Source organism: Bombyx mori, chromosome 15, assembly GCF_030269925.1.
Source record: "Bombyx mori chromosome 15, ASM3026992v2".
NCBI classification, from domain to species: domain Eukaryota; kingdom Metazoa; phylum Arthropoda; class Insecta; order Lepidoptera; family Bombycidae; genus Bombyx; species Bombyx mori.
In genome coordinates, this window is record NC_085121.1 from 16,235,574 (window position 1) to 16,259,208 (window position 23,635).

At 39.9% G+C, this 23,635-nt stretch overlaps 2 protein-coding genes across 2 annotated transcripts; both read right to left on the minus strand.

Annotated features, from left to right (window-relative positions):
* Nucleotides 1-271: 271 nt before the first annotated feature.
* Nucleotides 272-3,643, minus strand: Cyp337a1 (cytochrome P450). Its single transcript, NM_001111357.1, is given in 2 exon segments — nt 272-432; nt 2,335-3,643. Coding segments are annotated over 2 exon segments (1,470 nt in total).
* A 6,011-nt stretch (nt 3,644-9,654) lies between these two features.
* Nucleotides 9,655-16,498, minus strand: LOC101736881 (uncharacterized PPE family protein PPE12). Its single transcript, XM_004924404.5, has 6 exons — nt 16,359-16,498; nt 16,001-16,040; nt 13,729-15,070; nt 12,051-12,145; nt 11,647-11,689; nt 9,655-9,993 (listed from the first exon to the last, which is right to left on the minus strand). Exons 1-3 carry the CDS (start codon nt 16,368-16,370, stop codon nt 14,169-14,171), a joined length of 954 nt encoding a protein of 317 aa, XP_004924461.1. The 5' UTR covers nt 16,371-16,498; the 3' UTR covers nt 9,655-9,993; nt 11,647-11,689; nt 12,051-12,145; nt 13,729-14,168.
* Between the last annotated feature and the right edge of the window lie 7,137 nt (nt 16,499-23,635).

Genomic DNA, 23,635 nt, shown 5'->3' on the forward strand with positions numbered 1-23,635 from the left:
TGCCCTACCCTTCAAACCGAAAGGCATTGCTGCTTCACGGCAGAAATAGGTAGGGCGGTGGTAACTACCCGTGCAGACTAACAAGAGCTCCTACTACCAGTTTGAAGCTCCTAGCACCAGTTTAGACGTCATATCACCAGCCTATTAAGCTTCAAATCATAATATATTATATACAAAGTTACAATGTCAATGGTGACATTCGACAATTTACAATGTGATTGTCGCGGTTTTCGTTAAGTTCAGTTCACTATCAATTTAATACTTTTTTTTTCTAATTCGTCCTATTAATCAATCGATATTTCGCTTTTGTATCACGGACCGCGAACGGACTCCTTTCGAACTTCACAGGCTTGTAGTCTTGGGGCACCAACGTGTACTTCCGCAGTAGCCACGCAAGACCTGCTCTCAGTTGGAGACGTGCGAATTTAGCACCTGGAATCAAGAAGTTTGTTTGTGGATCAAGGTCGCTATGGATTATTTTTATAGAAAAATATATTTACCCTTTGGCTATTTAACAAAATAAAAATGAAATATTGTTCCGTATGCTTCTTGGGGAGTGCTCTTAGGAATTGTTTGAGATGATCCCATCATCTCGTTTTTACCATCGCACCGCCCGCCACTGGAGTAGAATTCATCCATACTACGTGGAGCCACTGCGTACATCCACAGTGCGTTCCCAAAGTTCTTTTCTGCCACGTACCAACTGGCTTTGGAATGAACTCCCCTCCAGCTGTTTCCCGAGCGCTATGATATGTCCTTCTTTAAACGAGGCTTGTGGTGTATACTTAACGGTAGGCAGCGGCTTGGCTCTGCCCCTGGCATTGCTGAAGGTCATGGGCGGTGGTAACCACTCACCATCAGGTAGGCCGTATGCTCGTCTGCCTACAGGGACAATAGAAAAAAGTTCAGAATCCAAAAAGAGATACATTTTAATGGCAAGTCGAAATGAAAATGATTTGTCTTGTGACTCTGGTAAAAATATTAGAAAAAATAGTTAATACAATTATTGCATTGTCATTGGTCCTCGTCTCAGTGCAAGTCTTAAATCTTGAATCGTAATCGTATTACGTGCGCACAGTTCATTGAATGGCTTGGGGCTTGTAGTTGTGATGTGATAATCTTTGAACTATATAATCTCAAAGTAAGCTTGTGTACAAAGATCCAATAACATTCATAATACAGCACAATAAGAGTATCCAGTTTTGGCTTTTATATATTTCATAGGATGTGGCATTGGTTGCAATTACGGCCCAATTAGAGAAAATACCATTTTTTTGGGATGGAGGGATGGGTGAGCTGCTGGTTGGGAGGTCGTTCTAGGTCCACCAAAGTGGGTGGACGGGCTTGGGCTTAATTAAGCGAGGGAGTATCAGCTATCAACTGATTAAGGACCATCGAAGTCCTAATAGCTCGGCAGCAGCTTTGCGAGTGAATCTAACGCTGGAACGGGATCCGCTGAGAAGATCCGGCGAGAAGCTCAGCGTGATCACGTCATCGTATCAACTCGTATCAAAAAGTCGTCGTGGCCTAAAAGGATAAGACGTCCGGTGCATTCGTGTTGAAGCGATGCACCGGTGTTCGAATCCCGCAGGCGGGTACCAATTTTTCTAATGAAATACGTACTCAACAAATGTTCACGATTGACTTCCACGGTGAAGGAATAACATCGTGCAATAAAAACCAAACCCGCAAAATTATAATTTGCGTAATCACTGGTGGTAGGACCTCTTGTGAGTCCGCACGGGTAGGTACCACCACCCCGCCTATTTCCGCCGTGAAGCAGTAATGCGTTTCGGTTCGAAGGGTGGGGTAGCCGTTGTAACTATACTGAGACCTTAGAACTTATATCTCGAGGTGGGTGGCGCATTTACGTTGTAGATGTCTATGGGCTCCAGTAACCACTTAACACCAGGTGGGCTGTGAGCTCGTCCATCCATCTAAGCAATAAAAAAAAAATAAAAAAAACTATCGCACTACGCTCTAACACAGAACCTATGTATTGTAACGCGAAAACGGAAGGCTAAGCATATAAACACGTTTGTTAGATTTCAAGTGCTAGCGACTCGGATTCGGATTACGTAGATTGAATTAGGAAAATCTATATATTAATATTTTTATTCGTCAATTAATTTACTATTCGTCTGATATGCGTGGAAAAATTCCAACGAAATAAAAAATCGAGGTCTCAAGTCGCGGAATGATTTGTAATCGAAAAATTACCAATACAAAGATGGGCTTTTGCTCGAAACATAAGATTTGGCTGACACGTTAAGCTGACCCCAAATTTTATACATAGCTTTATTACTTTACCTTATAGATATATGTGTAACTTACCAATGCAAACCCTGTTTCCTTCGCCGAAAGGCAAAAATGAAAATTTATTGATTTCATTAAAATTTTCCGGTGCAAACCTCTGAGGATCAAACGCATCTGACTTTGGATAAAATCTTTCATCCCTATGTAACGCCAATACGGGCACAACTGCTATTGTATCCTTACTTATCCTCAGATTATTACTGGGAAGATTTGTCTCTTTGGTACAAATTCTTTGTAACAAACCTATCGGTGGATACTTCCTCATGGTTTCATTTACTACCATTTCTAAATATTTGAATTTGTCCATATCTTCAAAATTTAGCGTTTTCTTACCGTCTTGGAAAACTTCATCGATTTCTGCATGAAGCTTCTTCAAGACGCTAGGATTAGACGAAAGTTCCAGAAGAGTAAAATGCATAACGTTTGCAGTGGTATCGGCTCCAGCAACAAAGAAGAAGAATGCTTGAGCAGCTAACAATTCATCAGTCGGTACGATTTCGTAGCCTGTAACAAGATCTCTCAAAACTTCATGATTTTGGAGTTCTAAGCAAACGTCAATGAAATCATATTGTTTCTCTCCCGCGCGTCGATTCTCTAGTACTTTTTTTACTGCATCGATGAAACTTGTCTCGTAGTTATCGAAGTTCATCATATCCAACCATTTGATTAGTCTCGGGAATGTGCCGGCTAAAAAAAACGTCATGATTGACTTAAGAGTCGGTTCGAGAGCTTTTCGAGTTATATTAAGCGCCGGTGTGTCTAACGTGTTTTGGTCTACGTCAACACCAAATACTGCGGCTCCAATAGACCCGGTGGTGTACTTGTAGATTGCGTTGAAGGGCATTTCTTCAAGATCTTGATCGTTGCCACTGTTCTCAATAAATTCAACAAAGTCTCGAGCGCTTCTTTCAATACCTTCAAACATAGTTTTAAGTCGCAAGCTGCTGAAGGCAGGAGACAGTTTTTGTCTCAAGATCTTCCATCGAGGGAGGTCGTCAATAAATAAAATACTGTCAGCCAGGGTTTCTTTTTCACTCAGGATGATGCCGCGACTGTGGAAACTTTGGAAATCACCAGCCAACACCGCTTGGATATCTCTTAAATCTTTGAGGATAATAGCCGGCCGACGTCCCAAGTAAATGCCGATTTGACTTTCATTGTGTTTATCGTAAATCTCTTTGTAGTACTCTGGGAGAGAACGACTTCCGAATGTAAATTTGAACAGCGTACCCGTTACTTGCTTTACATTGCGGCTCTTCCAGTAATTATTTTGTTTCCAAAAAAATATAAGCAGTAACGTAAACGAAATCAACAATAATAACAACATACTGAGATGAACGTCTCACTTGTTTCGATTCAAACGGATCACTAAGTATTGTAGTTATCTAAAGTACTTAACTATTATCAATTAGCGAATGAACTAGAACTGGTTATCATTTCGTTGCAACGCAACGATGGCTCTACGTGATTTATGTATTTTGGTAGCGATATCATACTAAGTCTGGCCATAAATACTGTTACAATTAAAAATAAACAAAATATTACATTTGAATTTGGAATCTGTCATTTTTATATGATTGCTCATTGTGTTTTCTCGTTTCGGCGCCAATACATTGTACAATATTTTGCGATATTAAAATGGAGTGGATAAAGAGAACCGAATCGCTGTGATTGCACTACACAAAGTAGGTATGGAGCCAAATGCAATTTTTAATATCTCCATACGCTTGGTATTAGTAAAATGTATGTGTACCGGGCTATTAATAGGTGCATTGAGACCTCCTCTGTTTGTGACAGAAAAATATCTGGCCGTCCACGTAGTGTTCATACGAAAAATGTGGTCAAAGCAGTAAGGGAAAGAATTCGAAGAAATCCTGTCCGAAAACTCCGAAAGCAAAAGATTTTATCTCAGGAGATGAAGATAGCACCTAGAACCATGTCGCGTATTTTAAAAGATGACTTAGGACTTGCAGCTTATAAGAGACGTACAGGTCATTTCTTAACTGATAATTTAAAAGAAAATAGGGTGGTAAAATCGAAACAACTACTAAAGCGGTACGCAAAGGGAGGTCATAGAAAAAAATTGTTTACGAATGAGAATTTTTTTTCAATTGAGCAACATTTTAACAAACAAAATGACCGTATTTATGCTCAAAGCTCTAAGGAAGCTTCCCAATTAGTCAACAAAGTGCAACGTGGACACTATCCGACTTCAGTGATGGTTTGGTGGGGTATTAGCTATGAAGGAGTGACTGAGCCATACTTTTGTGAAAAAGGTATCAAAACATCGGCACAAGTGTATCAAGATACCATTCTTGAGAAGGTAGTGAAGCCCCTTATAGTGAAGCCCCTTAACAACATCATGTTCAATAATCAAAAATGGTCCTTCCAGTAAGACTCGGCGCCAGCTCGGTCTACGCAGTCTTGGAAACGAACGTTTCGGACTGCATCAGAGCCGAAGACTTGCCGTCGTCTAGTCCCGATCTTAATCCGCTGGATTATGATTTATGGCTAGTCTTAAAGAGTATGGCTTGCTCTAAACGCCTTGATAATTTGGAGTCCTTAAAACAATCCGTACGATTGGCAGTGAAAAATTTTCCCATGGAAAGAGTGCGTGCTTCTATTGATAACTGGCCTCAACGTTTAAAGGACAGTATTGCAGTCAATGGAGACCACTTCGAATAAGCTTTTTATACTTTAAATTGTTTTATATTTATGTATTAAACTAACACACTGTAAAAGTAATAAATGTTATTTGCAATAGAATATTTTTTTTTCCTTTGTCTCAGTATTTATGGCAAGACTAGGTATAGGCTGACTGCATAAAGGTCACGAAGAGTAAAATTATAAACAAAATTGTAAGCTACTGCTTTATTTCACAATTATAGGTTTTCTTTTTTTATTATGCAGGTCACCAAATACTTTACGACTTTAGTTTAAAAAGTTACGTCCGATTCGAAAGGCTCTACAAATTTTAGGTTAACTAATTGGAATTTTAATTACTGTTTTTTTTCTATTCATTACTTTATCATTGCTAGTCTAAAGAGTTGTTTCAACTATGCGCAGACCGGTAGGTGAGCTCAGAGGACCGCTAGCACTGGCCGTAGCAAGAGCATCAGTATTATGACTACCTGTTCAATACATACGCAAGACACGCAAGCACGTCCAGAATGCACGTGTTCGGGAGAAATACGTACTGGTGAGATCAATGTGATCATCGACAGACGAAAAGTTATGTCCCTAAAATTTCACTAATGAAAGATACAACGAGCAATCAAAATCGAATTAAGCTTCATTTATTCATATGCGATAAATTGCTTCCCATATTTCACCGGGCGCTAGAATATATTTACGTTTTGCACGCACATACAGAAAAAAAATATTGAATTTATAATTCGCCGGCAAAGCGAACGCGAAATCGAATTATTTTACACATTCGAGGCCAAAGTAAAAATAAACGAATTTTTAATCCCCCCTGGCTTGTTTGGCCCCGCGAAACCTTAATATCCAATCGGTTGGAAAAACAAACAATTTTCCCCGGATTCCCTAATTGGGCTAAGCTGTGTTTTTTTTTATTGGCTGAAACGAACCCTTTTTCGGGGCATTGATGAATTTATCTTTCCACGATTTAATTTTAAATTTTACCCTTCTTTATTCGTCAACATTGGCAGGTGATTCGAAATTTATATTGAACTAACGTTAAGCTAAACTTTAAAATGTAAGAAAATCGTTTGTGATGAGTCATACAATTTTATTTGGCCCTAACTGGTGGTAGGACCTCTTGTGAGTCCGCACGGGTGGGTACCACCGCCTTGCCTATTTTTGCCGTGAAGCAGTAATGCGTTTCGGTTTGAAAGGTGGGGCAGCCGTTGTAACTATACTTGAGACTTTAGAACTTATACCTCAAGGTGGGTGGCGTATTTACGTTGTCGATGTCTATGGGCTCCAGTAACCACTTAACACCAGGTGGGCTGTGAGCTCGTCCACCTATCTAAGCAATAAAAAATAATAAAAAATTCCAGCAATCATTTGTGATTTACTATTACTATAATGTATTACTAATGTATTACTATAATGTTTGGTAGTGTAGGACAACAGTTTGAAAGAGGCATCTGTGACAGAGAAGCTGAGAAGTGCACGTTTGGGATGGTATGGACATGTGATGAGACGAAATGAAAATGAGGTTGTTAAGAGAGTGTTAACTATGAATGTGGAAGGATTTAGAGGAAGAGGTAGACCTAAGAAGAAATGGATGGATTGTGTGAAAGACGATATGGGTAGGAGGGGAGTGAGCGAAGAAATGGTATATGATAGAAAAGTATGGAAGGAGAAAACATATTGCGCCGACCCCAGGTGACTGGGAGAAGGGCAGGATAATGATGATGAGTGTAGGACAACAGTTTCTGTATCACGATACTGGTGTCGTAAGCCTCTGTAAAGTGTCTCGCGAGATTTACCATACAGATACGATATTTTTCATTCTTCCGTCGGCAGTTACTAGTGTTGAACGCACTGTAACAGTGGCATTCGCGTGATCTGTGGGCTCCGGTAGCAATTTTACCCGGAACTCCTCTACTCTTAAAAGTATTAAAAGCCGCGTTAATGTCTTCTTCTAACATAAAAGTCTCTAAAATATATCATTGTTACTCCGGTAAGAGTAACGCCATCTGTCATCAAATAGCAGAAACAAATATCAAAAGAACTAGTAACATTGAGAATAGAGAAGAATTGTTGAACAGAGTTTTAATTTGTACTTTGGTGAAAGTATTATTTATCCCGAGCCCCACCGCGTAACGATATGATGAACGAAGTTAGTATAAACTTATATACTTTAGTTGTTTTTAACCAAAAAGCCTAAGTCATAAGTTAATATTTGTCTTTTTATTTAGCAATTTTTTATTGCTTAGATGGGTGGACGAGTTCACAGCCCACCTGGTGTTAAGTGGTAACTGGAACCCATAGACATCTACAACGTAAATGCGCCACTCAACTTAAGATATAAGTTCTAAGGTCTCAAGTATAGTTATAACGGTTGCCCCACCCTTCAAACCGAAACGTATTACTGCTTCACGGCAGAAATAGGCGGGGTGGTGATACCCGCCCGTGTGCGGATTCAAGATGTCTTACAACTAGTAACAAGTTGTTGAGAGTGGCACATGAAATATAGAAGTTTTCCTGCGAGGCATCCATTTGTACTTTTCTCCTACAATTCGAATCCTATTTTCGAGTCTTTTAGGAGTAAATTTTCCCAATTTATCTCGGGATCAACGTCCGCGAAGGGAAAGTTGAAACCATAAAAAAATCTTCAAAAGCTCACACGAACTGTTTATACTAGCTACACGTTCACAAAGCTGCCTACACGCCTCGCATTGTTTATTACGTTTTTTTGAAACGCCAAGAAATCTTTGGCCGAACGTTTTCGCCGTCAAAAGGCTCAACTTTCACAATTAGGCTCCTGATACGAACACAGTTCATAGGTACCTACCTCTAAAGGAAAATTCGATTGCCTCAAATCATAACATCGTACATCGCAAACTCCGCATTGATGGTGAGCATCATCAGGATACCGTTCCAACACCATCAAGATTTTAACGCTTTATTTGTTATTGCTTAAATGGGTGGACGAGCTCACAGCCCACCGGTGTTAAGTGGTTACTGGAACTCGTAGATTCGTAGACACCTAAAAGGTAAATGCGCCACCCACCTTGAGATATGAGTTCTAAGGTCTCAGGTCTAAGGTCAAAAGTTATTACAGTAGGATAGTGAATTTAAAAAAAGAAAGTTAAACTTCCGCATTGTTTTTTTTTATTGTATCTCCACCTGATGGTGTACGGTTACTGTCGCCTATGGATTTCAGCAATGCCGGGGCAGGGCCAAGCCTCTGTCTACCGAGCCAAGGCACTGCCTAATCTACTGTTATGGTGAACTTTTCAAATCTAACCTTGGGGCGTTAGTGATTATGGTCGAATTTTGATTGTTCGACAAGCACCACAGATTTAGTCGGGCTTTCCATCGAAAGACAAGATATTTAGCTCTAGTGTCTCTAGGTAGACTAATGACGTTCGTCCTCCAAAACTAGTCTCCCACACGAGAATCGATAGACCAAAACAATATGCTCCTCACACGGTTTTCGCAAGAGGCAGCCGATTTATCAAAACAGCGTGCTGAATATTTTGATACTGTGTTTTTTTTCTACGCTTCCCCTTCGAAGTTCGTCGGTAAACAATGAGAAGCTTTAATTAAATTCGGTGCGTGAGACTTTTCAACTTCGTTTAATTATTTTGCGTTAAAATTAATTATAATCGAGAAGAAGTTGCTTGTTGGCTGGCTGTATACCCCGTAAACTAAAATAAAATTTGGACACATACCAATTTATTTATATTACTTTATAAGACCGCGGCCCAGTAAGCGGTGGTAAGACATAAAAATTATGTGGTGTCGTGGGACACCAGGTAGGAACGAAGTTCCTTCGGCACATGTAGAATCGACACAAATTGCAAAAAAAAATCGTGCTCAATTTTATGTAGGTTTTCTTGATTTTTCTCTTAAATTTTGCTGATTAGTTTTTATTTAAGTACAAGAAAGTATTTAGGAAATTCAGTATTTTAGGAAATAAAAAGAAAGAAAGAGAAAGAGAAAGGTTTATACACTACTCGCTTGTGTATGCGACTGTCGCGCCTGCGCACGTCTCATTTAACGGTTTTATTCCACGCACTTTTTTCCACGGATTTTTTCTTACGGTTTTACTATCACATTTTTTTCAGTTCGGTCGCGCAGCAAAATCCCTATCCCCTCCAAGCCTGCCGTAAGGAACTTCGTTCCAATAAAAAAAATCACAATTGAATTCTGACATTTACCTTGAGACGTGAGGTCAAACTCTCTACAGTATTGTACAACGGCTATACCGTCCTTCATTCAAATCGGAGCGTATGCATGCTTCGCGTTAGAAATAACAAGGACAATGTGTGGCCGCCTCACTAGCCGCTACCATCGGTAGGTAACAAAATTAAGATTTTTACGAGTTAGACTTTTCCCTACAAGATTTTATTCGTTCAATTTTATTCGTTCTTGGATTCGCTCTTTTTGGCACGTATGTATATTCATTAGATGATTTCGCGATCTGCCGCGGGTTTTAAATCCTGACATAGTGACACCTTTTGATATAAGTATATCGTTAGTCTCATATTGTCCAGATAAACCGGCAGCTAGGATTTCAAACCCTGCCTAAATCAAATTGTATCCCTATTATTATCTCTAAACGTGTTTCGACATATTTAAGATGATCCCGACTCAATTAATTTCTGTAGGCGAGTCATTTACCCATAAATGAATCACGCATTTATTTTGAAATATTTATTTCACTAAAAACCATTTATTACATATTAATTTTAATTTGGGCATGACAGAAGAATAATTATCAGATGTCGGTTTCCCCTATGATGTGTTCCTTGGGGTCAACGGCATCATTGCTTGCGAAACCAGGACCACCTCGTCCAAAGCCAGGGCCCAGTTTTCCAAAATTCTGAACAACTTTGTCATCCCCTAAGTTTCCGAATCCATGATCATCTAACCCTGATTTTCCAAATTTAGTACCGTAACCAACGCTTTCAGTAAGAGATCCGGGGCTGTCTTTTGCATCGACCACCGCACCGACTTCATCACTTCCAAGAGGACGGGCTGAAATAAAGAGAATAAGTTAAAAAATAAAGTCTGATTGATTCGTTACTAGCATACTAGACTAAAAGCTGATTGCAAATGAACTAATTTTATTATCAATCCTCTATTTAAAATTATTTATTACCTGCAATCTATATTTTTTCTTTCGTTATTTTTTTTTATCCCCAATTATTTGAAATAATTACATCGACAATAACAGTAATCACTCTAATATTAAAAAAATACCGAATTCTCACCGTAGCATTTCAAATGGTGTGCTTTAAAATAAGACAATACCCGATCGCTAATAATGATATTAGATGTTATACTGCATGTTTGAATTTTTCAATTTACACGTTTACATTGTGTCTCCACTAAAGAACAGGCGGCCACATTCTTAGTAGCATTAAATGTAGTAGTTTAAAGATCAAATTCAAATTATGTACGAACTACGGTATGGCCGTATTGGAGAAGTAACAAGATCCAAATTGTTTGATTTTGCTTAACTATTGTTATTTTGTTTTGTATTATTTTTTAAGGATTACCGACATAATTTACAGTAGAACAAAAATTTCTAGTTATATATCATTGAAAAACGTGATAATTCCAATTCCAATAACAAGCAATTTAATCTGACCAAGAAAATAGAATATTTTTTGTTAATAATTTATGGCTAAACTAGTTCAAGGCGCGCCTGGTGTTTCATCATAACACTAATAGAGTCCATGGATATCATATCATAGCACCATAGCCACTTTAAAAAATTTTCAATCGGTTGGCCTATCTTTTAAGTGGGCATAGGCAGGAATAGGGAGCAGGGCGAGTATGCCCCTGTAGGCGCCCATTAGCCAAGTCGTCGTGGCCTAAAGGATAAGACGTCCGGTGCATTTGTATCTAGCGATGCGATGGTGTTCAGATCCCGCTGGCAAGTACTAAATTTTCTTATGAAATACGTACTTCATAAATGTTCACGATTGATTTCCACAAGGAAGGAATGACATCTATCTTCTATAATATATATAAAAATGAATTGCTGTTCGTTAGTCTCGCTAAAACTCGAGAATGGCTGTACCGATTTGGCTAATTTTGGTTTTGAATTATTTGCGAAGTCTAGAGAGAAGGTTTAAAAGGTAGATAAATATGAAAATAGTCGGAATTAAATAAATATAACAATTTTGTTTTTTCTTTGATGTGTTCCCCGTCGGACGTTTTTATTTATCGACTTTTATTTATTGATTGAGGCACTATGAAGTCTGCCGGGTCAGCTAGTCGTGTGATAAAAATCCAACCCGCAAAATTATATTTTGCGTAATTACTGGTGGTAGGACGTATTGTGAGTCCGCACGGGTAGGTACCACCACCTTGCCTATTTGTGCCATGAAGCAGTAATGCGTTTCAGTTTGAAGGGTGAGGCAGCCGTTGTAACTATACTGAGACCTTAGAACTCATATCTCAAGGTGGGTGGCGGCATTTAAGTTGTAGATGTCTATGGGCTCCGGTAACTACTTAACCATCTTTGCATTTAAAAAAATAGAAAAGCAAGTTTCTATAATACATTTTACGGGCATGAATTTTATTAAAGAATACGATTCCGATGTTTTATTTTGTTCGTGAAATAGGGGCGGATTAATAAATACTACGAGGAAAATGAAACGAAAGAAACTTTTTACCCACCCTGTACTGCGACAGCCACAGCTAGTAGTACCATGCAAATCACCTAAAAATGCAAACGTATTTTTGTTAAAAATACAAACTTTAATTTGGAAGTAAGTAGTCGATGACATGAAAACAATAAGTAAGCATGCACATATTACTGTATTTGGTAATGTGCTTAAGCTTGGGGACGATATGTCAAATGTTGAGCTGGGTGCGGGAATTAACTTTTCGTGTCGATGGGTTCAGGAAATTTTCTTAACAAATGAAAAGTGGCCGGTGTAGATAGCCAGCCAGACTAGTTTTCTCAGAATGGCGGCTACCTAATCTGTATCCCGCATTACTGTGTCGCAGCAAATAGGTTTCATTTAAATTGGCCCTTTAAAAGTTAAAATATACTCGTAATAGTAAAAACGAACACTCACCTTCAACGCCATTGTGTAAATAACCAATGGTCTATTCACTGATGTAATTATATAGTGGTCTTAATCTAAGCATTTTGGGAGCTTGACCTTCCCATCTAAATATGATCATGTTTTTTTCCGTTAAAAAGGTGATCAAAACAAGTTTAGGGTTATCAGTAATATAAAATATTATCATTATGTCGAATTCCTAAACTCTGATCTGCCCATTTAGCTTTATTCGCCGACGACACGACTGTTTACTATTCTAGTAGAAATAAGTCCCTAATCGCGAAGAAGCTTCAGAGCGCAGCCCTAGCCCTAGGACAGTGGTTCCGAAAATGGCGCATAGACATCAACCCAGCGAAAAGTACTGCGGTGCTATTTCAGAGGGGAAGCTCCACACGGATTTCCTCCCGGATTAGGAGGAGGAATCTCACACCCCCGATTACTCTCTTTAGACAACCCATACCGTGGGCCAGGAAGGTCAAGTACCTGGGCGTTACCCTGGATGCATCGATGACATTCCGCCCGCATATAAAATCAGTCCGTGACCGTGCCGCGTTTATTCTCGGTAGACTCTACCCCATGATCTGTAAGCGGAGTAAAATGTCCCTTCGGAACAAGGTGACACTTTACAAAACTTGCATAAGGCCCGTCATGACTTACGCGAGTGTGGTGTTCGCTCACGCGGCCCGCACACACATAGACACCCTCCAATCCCTACAATCCCGCTTTTGCAGGTTAGCTGTCGGGGCTCCGTGGTTCGTGAGGAACGTTGACCTACACGACGACCTGGGCCTCGAATCAATTCGGAAATACATGAAGTCAGCGTCGGAACGATACTTCGATAAGGCTATGCGTCATGATAATCGCCTTATCGTTGCCGCCGCTGACTACTCCCCGAATCCTGATCATGCAGGAGCCAGTCACCGTCGACGCCCTAGACACGTCCTTACGGATCCATCAGATCCAATAACCTTTGCATTAGATGCCTTCAGCTCTAATACTAGGGGCAGGCTTAGGGACCCCGGTAACCGTACTCGTCGAACTCGACAAAGAGGTCGACGTGCAACCTAACCCATGCATCAGCCCGCTGAGTTTCTCGCCGGATCTTCTCAGCGGGTCGCGATTCCGATCCGGTAGTAGATTCATTCGCGAAACAATTGCTCTTGAGTTGTTAGGTCTCCTTCGGAGGCGCTCGGGCAGTTGTTAGCAAATCCCACCCCTCTTGGCTGAGCCTTTGCTCGCCCACCTGTCCTGGTGAAACTGGAAAGGCCTTCGGGCCACCAGTAAACTTTCAATCATAAAAAAAAAAAAAAAAAAAACTCTGATCTAGCTGTTCAATAACGGTATTGCTATGTCGTTAGGAGTAACGCCATCTATCGTCAAATAGCAGAAACGGATATCAAAACAAGTATTACTATCAAGAGAGTTCGAGAAAATTCTAAACATATCGTGTCAGCTATAAAAGCGTTGCTAAGATATAAAGACAGTTTCCTCCTGGCTGAGTCTTTGCTCGCCCACCTGTTCTGGTGGAGGTGGACAAGCCTCCGGACCTCTAATCCATCTTCATAAAATGAAGAAGAGTAGGGAAGAGTAAAGTAGGATGTAACCAGGCTTAGTTTAACTTAAATTTCGATTTGACTCATTTACAATTTAACTGATTAATTTTCGTCTTTTATTGATTTGACAAGTTTACTAATTTGACGCTCCATTCGATTATCCCAGTCTTAGATTATCCCAAGAGGAGCTTATTGATTATTTTCTTTAACTTAATTTAAGGTCAAATTTTTTATAGAATAGATATGACAAATGTCAACTAAGATGTCAAATTATTAATTGAAGTCAAATTAATAAAAAAAGCTTAAGTGAAAAAAAGCTCGAGTTAAATATAGGAAAAATTCTAATTAAATGAATGAATTTTTTTATGAATAAAACCTAATAAAATCTTAATTACCTAACTACAATTTCAAAATATAAAGAAAAAGCATCTAGTAAACGATACACAGAAAAGAAAATGGGTACTTATAAAGAATTTTTATTAAATTAAAAAGGAATTAAAGTTAAAACAATATGTGTAATGTAATTATGCAGATGAGAGGCACTGTAATATTGGGATTAGAGTTATTGTCTTCTCGATCAATGTCTCTTGAAGCCGGCCACAATGTTGGTAACTAGGCCTTCGCCAATAGCTGCACCGATACTTCCCAAATCCTTAGCCATATTTTCAACATGTTCTTCAAGTTTAGCTTCATCTATATCAGGATCTGGTAAACTAGAACCGACATTGTCATGATTTGTGGAACTGGAATCGTCTTTCCTGGTAGTACCTGATCCAGAGCTATTATGTCCAAAACTACTGGATCCAGAGTTACCAAAGCTACCAAATCCAGAGTCGCGGTGATCGAAAATGGAGTCATGCCCAAAACTATCGAATCTAGAGTCGTGATTCCCAAAGCTACCAAATCCAGGGTCACGATTTCCAAAGCTTCCGAATCCAGAATCGTGATTCCCAAAGCTACCAAATCCGGGGTCAAGATTTCCAAAGTTTCCGAACCTAGAATCGTAGTTCCCAAAGCTACCAAATCCGGGGTTGTGATTTCCAAAGCTACTGAATCCGGAGTTACCATGTGCAAAGCTATCGAAATCAGAACCGCCGTGTCTAAAACTATCAAATCCTCCATAGTTTCCAAAGCCACCTTGACCGAAGCCTTTTAAGCCTGAACTGGTTCCTTCTGCTTCGACACTGCTTCTAGTTTTTCCGTGTACAAGATCATGATCAACAGCGTTTCGTGTATCCCTGCCAATTCTAGTGTATACTCGTTCATGTACACCATTACCGGCTTTAGCGCCATCACGCCAAGTGATTTCATCTACTGTATCAGCTTTAGTGTCGCTGTTGTCGTAGCCATGCCCGCCAAGATCAAGATTAGCGCCCAAACCAGCTTCGGCATCAGCGTTTCCATAGTCGGGTCCGTGCCCATGCTCATGTCCGCCTAGATCAACACCAGCGCCAACACCCAAGCCGAGATGAGGAAGGCCTGAAATGCGTAATTGAAATTTGAATTATTGTAATATATTTGTTTATCAAATAGGTATTTATAATTTTATTTTTTATTTTATTTTTATTGCATAGATGGGCAGACCAGCTCACAGACCACCTGGTGTTATGTGGTAACCGGATCCCATAGACATTTACAACGAAAATGCCGCCACCCACCTTGGGATATGAGTTCTAAGGTCTCAGTATAGTTACAACGGTTACCCCACCCTCCAAACCGAAACGCATTACTGCTTCACGGCAGAAATAGGAAGGGTGGTGGTACCTGCCCGTGCGGACTCACAAGAGATTCTGCCACCAGTAATTATGGAAATTCTAATTTTTACGGGTTTGATTTTTGTTACACGATGTTGTTCCTTCACGGTGGAAGTCAATACAATATACAATACACAATAGCGCTTTGTAACCAGATAGAGTTCACAACATCATCACCGTTTAAATTTGGTAATTAGGTTTAGATAACATGTATGTGTAATATTCACTGTATTCAATATCAGGAAATAGAATAATGTAAACCCCTTGTTGGTAATGTCTAATAGTATATAAGCATAAAATCTTTATGAATAAATCAGTCCTTAACCATTCTCTGCCTTGAACGGTAGCTCTCTTGTTTCTTTTAAAAAAGCCTCAAGCTCTGCCGCGTATCATAACTCCGGCAAAAATTACTGGTGGTAGGACATCTTGTGAGTCCGTACCACTAACCTGCCTATTTATGCCGTCAGCAGTAATGCGTTTTGGTTTGAAGGATGGGGCAGCCGTTGTAGTGTTAAAACTGGAACTTAGAACTCATGTTTCAAGGTGAGTGGCGGCATTAACGTAGTTGATGTCTATGGGCTCCAGTGATTACTTAACATCAGGCGTGAGCACGTCCATCTATTTAAACAAAACAAAAAGAAATAAAAATACCAACCCTGCACAGTTGCGGCCACTGCGAGTATGAGGCAAGTAATCTAAAAGAAAATTCAATTAATATATCATTGAGTAATAACGAAGATAAATTTTTGAAAAGAGGTGACACAAACACTAAATTTTAAACGTACCTACATATTATTTATTCGGAAATCTAAATTTTATATTGTCCAGTGAAATTTCATATAAAAACTTGTAACTGGTGGAATGAGTCCTTGCCTACCTCTATCTATCAATTCGTTATCCTATCTGACTGGTATTATTAGTCCTTGAGAAACAGACCGCGCCCAAGTATCAATTAATATTTAAAATAAACGACGTAATTAGAAGTAAGTGGCAAGTAAAAAAGCAATACTTACTTTCAACACCATGTTCAAATTAACTACAGTCAACACTTTGCCCGATGTTTTATATAGTATTCTTTATCAAGAGTTCTCTAAGTGTTTGACCTTTTTGTTTATAAAAGGCACCAGTTCGCGGTTTTTATATTTAAAAGTATGATAAGAAAAACTTATGATTTGTTTTTGACGTAAATTAGAATGATTTCTTTGCTATTTCAAAGGAAACATTCATCAACAAACATTAAATGAGTTAGGCAGAACGGTCCCGGTCCCAGTTGAGTATGGGAGCAGCTGCCTTATGTAGTCATTGTCTGCGAAGAGATCAGACCTTGAAGCTCGTCTTTCGAGTGACGGAAACCATAATTGCTTAACCAAGTTAGGAATATTATACGATAAAATTTAAGGTATTCATATTTGTAACAATTAAAAAAAAACGAATTTGCCAGCCATTAATTAGAGATGAAAATGCATGTCTTTTATGTAAAGACTTGTATGTTGTATTCTTTTCAATACCAAGAATGAATCAGGTGCTTCGGCAATGGTACGTCGGCTGCCCAGCCAGTTCAACAGGTGCCCTGGGATATCCGCCGGGTCAGAACCAGCTTGCTGTGTTGGGAGGCGATACATCGTCAACTGGTCGTTTTTGCGATAGTAGGGTGGCGTGCGGCATCGTCACAAGTCAACCCATGACCTTCACTAATGGGAGGCCGCCGTCTACAGGGGTTGGGACGTATGCTCGTATTGCCACCGGTCTGGCCACTGGCTAGGGTCGGTCCGGTAGCGCACGTTTTCAGAACCACAGCGGAACTGTAATATACCATATGACTTATTTATTTATTACACTTCATGTAAAATTTACATTGGCGGACTTAATGCCTAAGGCATTCTCTACCAGTCAACCAAAGGTAGTGCAGAGTAAATAGTGGTAGATGCAATGAAATTTATATTAGGTAACGAATACATACAAAATAAGTATATCTACATATATACAAGATCACATATACATATACATACATACATATATACAAACATACATACATATAATAGTTTATACAGTATTAAAATTGACTTATTGACAAATTAATTGACTTATGTACATGCAGGACACTGTGTGAAGCAGATCTCTGAAAGAGTGCTTTCCTACCAAGGGATGTTCGGTGACGTGGCACCTCCGTCATCCATAGTCGAGATCGAGGTGAAGAGTTTAACCAAAAGGTCACCCTTCTCTTTCGCACTATGGGTCATAATGTCATTGTTTTTGCGCAATGGCGGTAGACTAGACTGGCAAAAGTTCACTTCTGCACCTTTAGGGAGCGACTAAAAGCACGGCTCTCGGAAGACTAATTTTTGAGTACCTCGCCAATGTTGCTAACGTTCTCTAAATTCGCCTTGGAAATAGCCCTCATATTGGACCTGGAAACGGCGTTATATTTCTGCGTTTCCTGAGACCTAAGGATCCCAACGTCTTATGAAGTACAGCATCCCTATTGAAACACATGGGTCTGATGCGACCCCCGACGGGTACCTCAAAAGATCAGACGATTCAAGTGGAACGTCGACCACCATACTGTATCCAACTGGATGATTGGTCAGCTGAAGATACAACAAAGAATGCTCGTGCCCCTCAATGTCTAGGACCTTGGACACGGTACATGGGATGTGTTACTAGCTGGGATAAGCCGTAGGCTAATGCGAAATCATAGGTAGTCGAACCACGGAGGGAAATCAGTCGTTCTAGAACCCAACCACAATTGGTGGTGAGCGTTAAAATCTCCAAAGACCACTAGCACCTTCATAGATGTGTACAGCTCAAGTATTTATTTATTTATTTATTTATACTTTATGCTCAAAACAAAACTTGTACACAGGCGGACTTAATGCCATGGGCATTCTCTTCCAGTCGACCATAGGGTGGTGCAGAGATAATGCATGGTAGGTGCATTAACAAAAGAATGACAAACAACAACAACAAAACAAAAAAAAAGAACAAACTCAAAACAAAAATCTTCCTTAAAATAACATCTCAGTATTATAGAATACACATACTACAATTTAATATACCTATGTATAAAATAGTAAAATACATACATACACATGAAAATACACAATTTAGTATTATAGTTAAGAATGGCTAAAAGTAAATATATATATAGTTACATTGGTGTCGTGTGAATTATATTACCAAAAAGAAATTTTATTTAAATTCGAAAATAAGATATTCAAATTGAAATAATTCTCACTGGTTCCTTGCATCCGTTCATGATGGAAATCATGTGTCACATTGTATATTTCTGTATTTGTTCCATACAATTAATCAGTTTTTCGACATCCATCCAAATGTATGGATATATCGGTTCCGTATACTGTCCTGTATTTATTCTATGCATTCCACTAATTACATGACTACTTTCTATATTTGAGATTATATTGGTACCGAATATTTTTTCTGTATGTACTCCATAAATTGTTTTGAGCTTGCTGCTACCTCCTAAACTTATAGTAATATCGATACCGTATACTTTTTGGAGTGCTGCCGTCTTCGATTAATGTAATAAATAATAGATCCCAATGAATTGAGAACCATCTCTTTTTATGAAGTCAATTAAAATCAAATTTATGTAGCTTTGGGTTTGGATGCCGGCTTTTTTTCCTATTCGCCGGTAGCCTAGGAGACTATTTCAGTACGACCTTACGGGTAGGTGAGCTTATGGCTTCAACCTGAGAGAATTTACTAACACCAGCCCTAACAAGAGTTGTGCTTCGCTGAATCTATCACCGGAACGGAATTGCGATCCACCGAGATGACAATGGCTTATCGATAGCGAACACACTCTTCAAACAACATCCACGCAGGCTTGTTGCTGCACTTGAACTTCACCAGCTGCTCAATACCGAAATCTAATTGACTATATACTTATAAAATCAAGGTGGAGTGGTGGAGCCGACTACGGATCTGATCCTGGTCTCTAAATTCCAACTTAAACTTCAAGTTGCAAGGAAAATTGATGAATGCGAAATAATTGCTCCTCATGATACCCAAAAATTTTTTGTATCCTTCGAATAGTTTGAAAGAAATGCAAATTGAAGGGCATGATCAACTGACGGCTGAAGAATTTTGGAATAGAACAAAAGCAATGATTTGAGAAGCAGTGAAAACATCTAAACCTACCAAATCTGAAACCAAAAACATCAGCACTGGATGAGTGATGAAGCTTTACCATTGGTGGAAGAGAGACGACACAAAAAAGCACAGGGAGTTGAAGTGCAAATACTGAACGAACTGGTGCTAACATTCAAACAGCCTGTAGGAGGGATAAAAATAGCTTTCTGAGAGAGATCTGCTCGAAAGTTGAAGCGCATGTTGAAAAACACGAAGCAAGAGATTTGTACCGGAAAATTAGTGTAATCCCCAAGACTTTAAGTGTCAGACCTGGTTTGTTGAGAAATCGGATGGATGTGTAGTAACAGAGTTAGAAGACTTTTAGACCGATGGAAAGAATATTGCCAAGCTCTCTTCTTTGACCCCGACTGCAAAATTTTACCCCCAACGACATCAGATATCCAAGAACGCGAACCAGAAATACTGAAAGAAGAAGTTCGTCATGCCATCAAACATCTTAAAACTGGAAAAGCAGTAGGAAGTGATAACATCCCAATCTAGACATTTAAAGATTTTAGCCAGAGTGGTGTCGAAATCTTCCATGCAATTTGTAACAAGATATGGAAATCTGGCACCTGGCTTACAGAATGGACGCACTCCCTTTTTATTCCTTTGCATAAGAAAGTTTCGACAAGGAAGTGTAGCAATTATCGTTTTATTGCTCTGATATCAATCACACTGCAGCAAAATTCTACATATTCTTAATGAACGTTTAAAAAGCTGTTTAGCAACACAAATAGTCCCAGAACAAGCTGGCTTTGTAAAGAGGAAGGGAACCAGAGAACCGATCTTGATTGTGCGACAAATAATAGAGAAGCCGAGAGAGTTCAACATGCAAACCTTCATTTGCTTTGTTGACTTTCAAAAAGCATTTGACTCTGTTAAATGGCCACATTTATGGAAAACCCTCGAAAATATGGGAGTGCCAAAACATCTTCAGTAAAGCTAGACAACGTTGCCTCACAACCTCTGCGTCCTAGCGCTGGAGTCCGGCAAGGGTGTATCTTGTCACCTCTCTTGTTTAACATTTACACTAAGGCAATTATGAGAATCGCTCTACGAGGGCTGCACTAAAAGTATCGGGAATGGAATATTTCCACTGGTCCTGTCATATTAAAATCTTTTTAATTGAAAACTCCTTGGTTTTAAAAATCGAATACCTTTTTTTTATTTAAAAAAAGATTCTAGGTCTTGTCACGAGGTTTTGTCAACTTGTTTAGTCGTTGAGAAAATGGAATTGACTCGAGAAAATTCAAGAGCGATGATTTATTATGACTTTCGAAGTGGTTTAACACAAAAACAGTGTGTTGACCGGATGATTTCTGCATTTGGTGATGAAGCCCCATCCAAAGCCACAATTTATCGCTGGTTTGCTGAGTTTCAACGTGGACGTGTCAAGCTCAGTGATGATCCCCGTCAAGGTCGTCCAAAAACTGCAGTCACCCAAGAAAACGTTGATACTGTGCGTAAGCTGATTGAGGAAGATCGACATGTGATATACCGCGAAATTCAGGCAACTTTAGACATTGGCATGAGTCGAATACAAATAATCTTGCATGAACAATTAGGTGTAAAAAAATTGTTTTCCCGATGGATACCGCATTCGCTCTGTGAAGAGCAAAAAGCGGCTCGCGTTACTTGGTGCGTCAGAACTCTCGAAAGATTCCACGCAGGATCCTCAAATGCTGTATACAACATTGTATCAGGTGACGAATCCTGGATATACGCGTACGAACCCGAAACAAAAAACCAGTCACAAGTTTGGGTGTTCGAAAATGAGTTAAAGCCAACAAAAATTGTTCGTTCACGGAGTGTTGCAAAAAAATGGTGGCCACGTTTGTCTCCAAAACCGGCCATGTTACGACTATTCCTCTTGAGGGACAAAGAACGGCTAATGCAGAATGGTATGCTAGCATTTGTTTGCCACAGGTCGTTTCTGAACTCCGTAAAGAGAACTGCAACCGCCGCATCATCCTCCATCACGACAATGCAATTTCTCACACCGCGCACAGAACAAAAGAGTTTTCAGAGCAAGAAAACATAGAATTATTAGACCATCCGCCGTACAGCCCCGACCTAAGCCCTAATGATTTCTATACTTTCCCTAAAATAAAGAATAAATTGCGTGGACAGAGATTTTCATCACCTGAAGAAGCTGTGGACGCCTACAAAACGGTCATTTTGGAGACCCCAACTTCCGAATGGAATGGTTGCTTCAATGATTGGTTCCATCGTATGGAAAAATGTGTCAAATTTCGCGGAGAATACTTCGAAAAGCAATAAATACATTTTTAAATAGTAATGTTGTGTCACTTCGTTAATTCCCGAAATTTTCAGTGCCGCCTAGGTAGATGACTGGACTGATGGTGTGCCCATTGGTGGCAAAAACATATGCAATCTTCGTGATGCTGACGATACTACTCTGCTGGCTTGTAACCAATTGGCAATCAGATCTTTGCTACAATCAAAAGAGTTGCTAAATCGCGTCGAAACAGTTGACTTGGTCTCCGAATCAACAGCCAAAAAACCAAAATGATTATAGTGGACGAGCAATAACAATACCTCGGAGATTACCGAGATTGCAAGCTGTGAGGTCGTTTCATCTTATACCTACCTAGGTTCACTAGTGACTAACAGTGGTGGTTCGGAGGAAGAAATTAAGCGGCGCATAATCATAACGCGATCGGCCATAGATAAACTCGGCTTGTAAGGACCGGAATATCACCAAGACCATCAAAGTCCGACTGGTAAGGGCACTGGTGTTCCCCATCTTTTTATATGAGGTTGAGACCTGGACTGTGAAAGAAAGAAGAAGGATCGATGCATTCGCTAGCGACCGGGTTTTTATCGTTAATTGACACGCTAAAAAGTAGCGGGGAGAAAGCGGCCGAGATATCGAGTTCCCTCGACTCAATACCGAAACGAACGGCTTTTTTTTATTGCCCTTGTAGGCAGACGAGCATACGGCCCACCTGATGGTGAGTGGTTAACGTCGCCCATGGACTTCAGCAATGCCAGGGGCAGAGCCAAGCCGCTGCCTACCGCTTAATACTCTCCACAAGCCTCGTTTGAAGAAGGACATGTCATAGCGCTCGGGAAACACCGTGGAGGGGAGCTCATTCCATAGCCGGATGGTACGTGGCAAAAAACATCTCTGGAAACGCACTGTGGATGACCGCAGTGGCTCCAGGTAGTATGGATGAACTCTACTCCGGTGACGGGCGGTGCGATGGTAAAAACGAGATGCCGGTATCATCTCGAACAATGTCTCAGAGCACTCCCCATGGAACATACGGTACAAAATACAGAGGGAACCGAAGTCCCTCCGCAGACCCAGAGGTTCCAAACGATCCGTGAGAATGGGATTATCGATAATCCGAACGGCCTTCCTCTGTATAGAGTCAAATGGAAGAAGCTAGTAATTGGGCTCCACAAAAATTTTTAAAACGCGGCATTTGTTTCTGGCGGAGCCGGGGGCTTTCCTTTGTTGTAAGTTCGCGATTTTTTCTTTGACTCCGTTAATGGTAATGTGGGGTAACGCGTCTGAGGGTTTTTGGGAAGCTCTGGGCTCGACCTCCCTAGCAATTAACTCGGTGTGTTCGGGGTCCACGGCTTGAGCACTGACGGTGCACTGCTCCTGGAGAGCATCGGCTAATAACACTACCTTTTCATCGTTATCAAAAGCCGAGGGTTGGCCTGAGAGGCTTACGAAGGAATGTATATTGGCGATCGTTTCCGATTTGAGGGTCCTAGCTAGTTGCCAGTACGCTTGGTGAGAGGGCGCGAATCCTTCTAAATAACTTATCCACCTTCGGGTTTCCTCTAGACGAGATTAAACATCTTTCTCTCATCTTTCTCAGCTTTCTTCCAATTAGGTTTATGTGTGAGTACATTATTTATATGAGTGTCATTTTTATAAATTTAGCTATGAACACGAAATAAAACAATTTTTTCGACAATACTATCAAGTTTTATTACACGCTTTATATTAGCTTCACTTGTATGTATGTTTGTAACTGACTCCTTTAGACGCGATTTTGACCCACTTTAAACGGCCAGATTTCATTCAAACTCTATAGATTTATCGAGGACCGATGACAATTCAAAATTGGAAAAAATTTTAGAAAAAATTGAA

What these genes read in the sequence shown, in the direction of transcription:
- LOC101736881 (XM_004924404.5), bottom strand. An exon ending in AGTGGCCGCAACTGTGCAGG is followed by an intron (nt 15,071 to 16,000) that starts GTTGGTATTTTT and finishes TACGCATTTCAG; the next exon opens with GCCTTCCTCATCTCGGCTTG.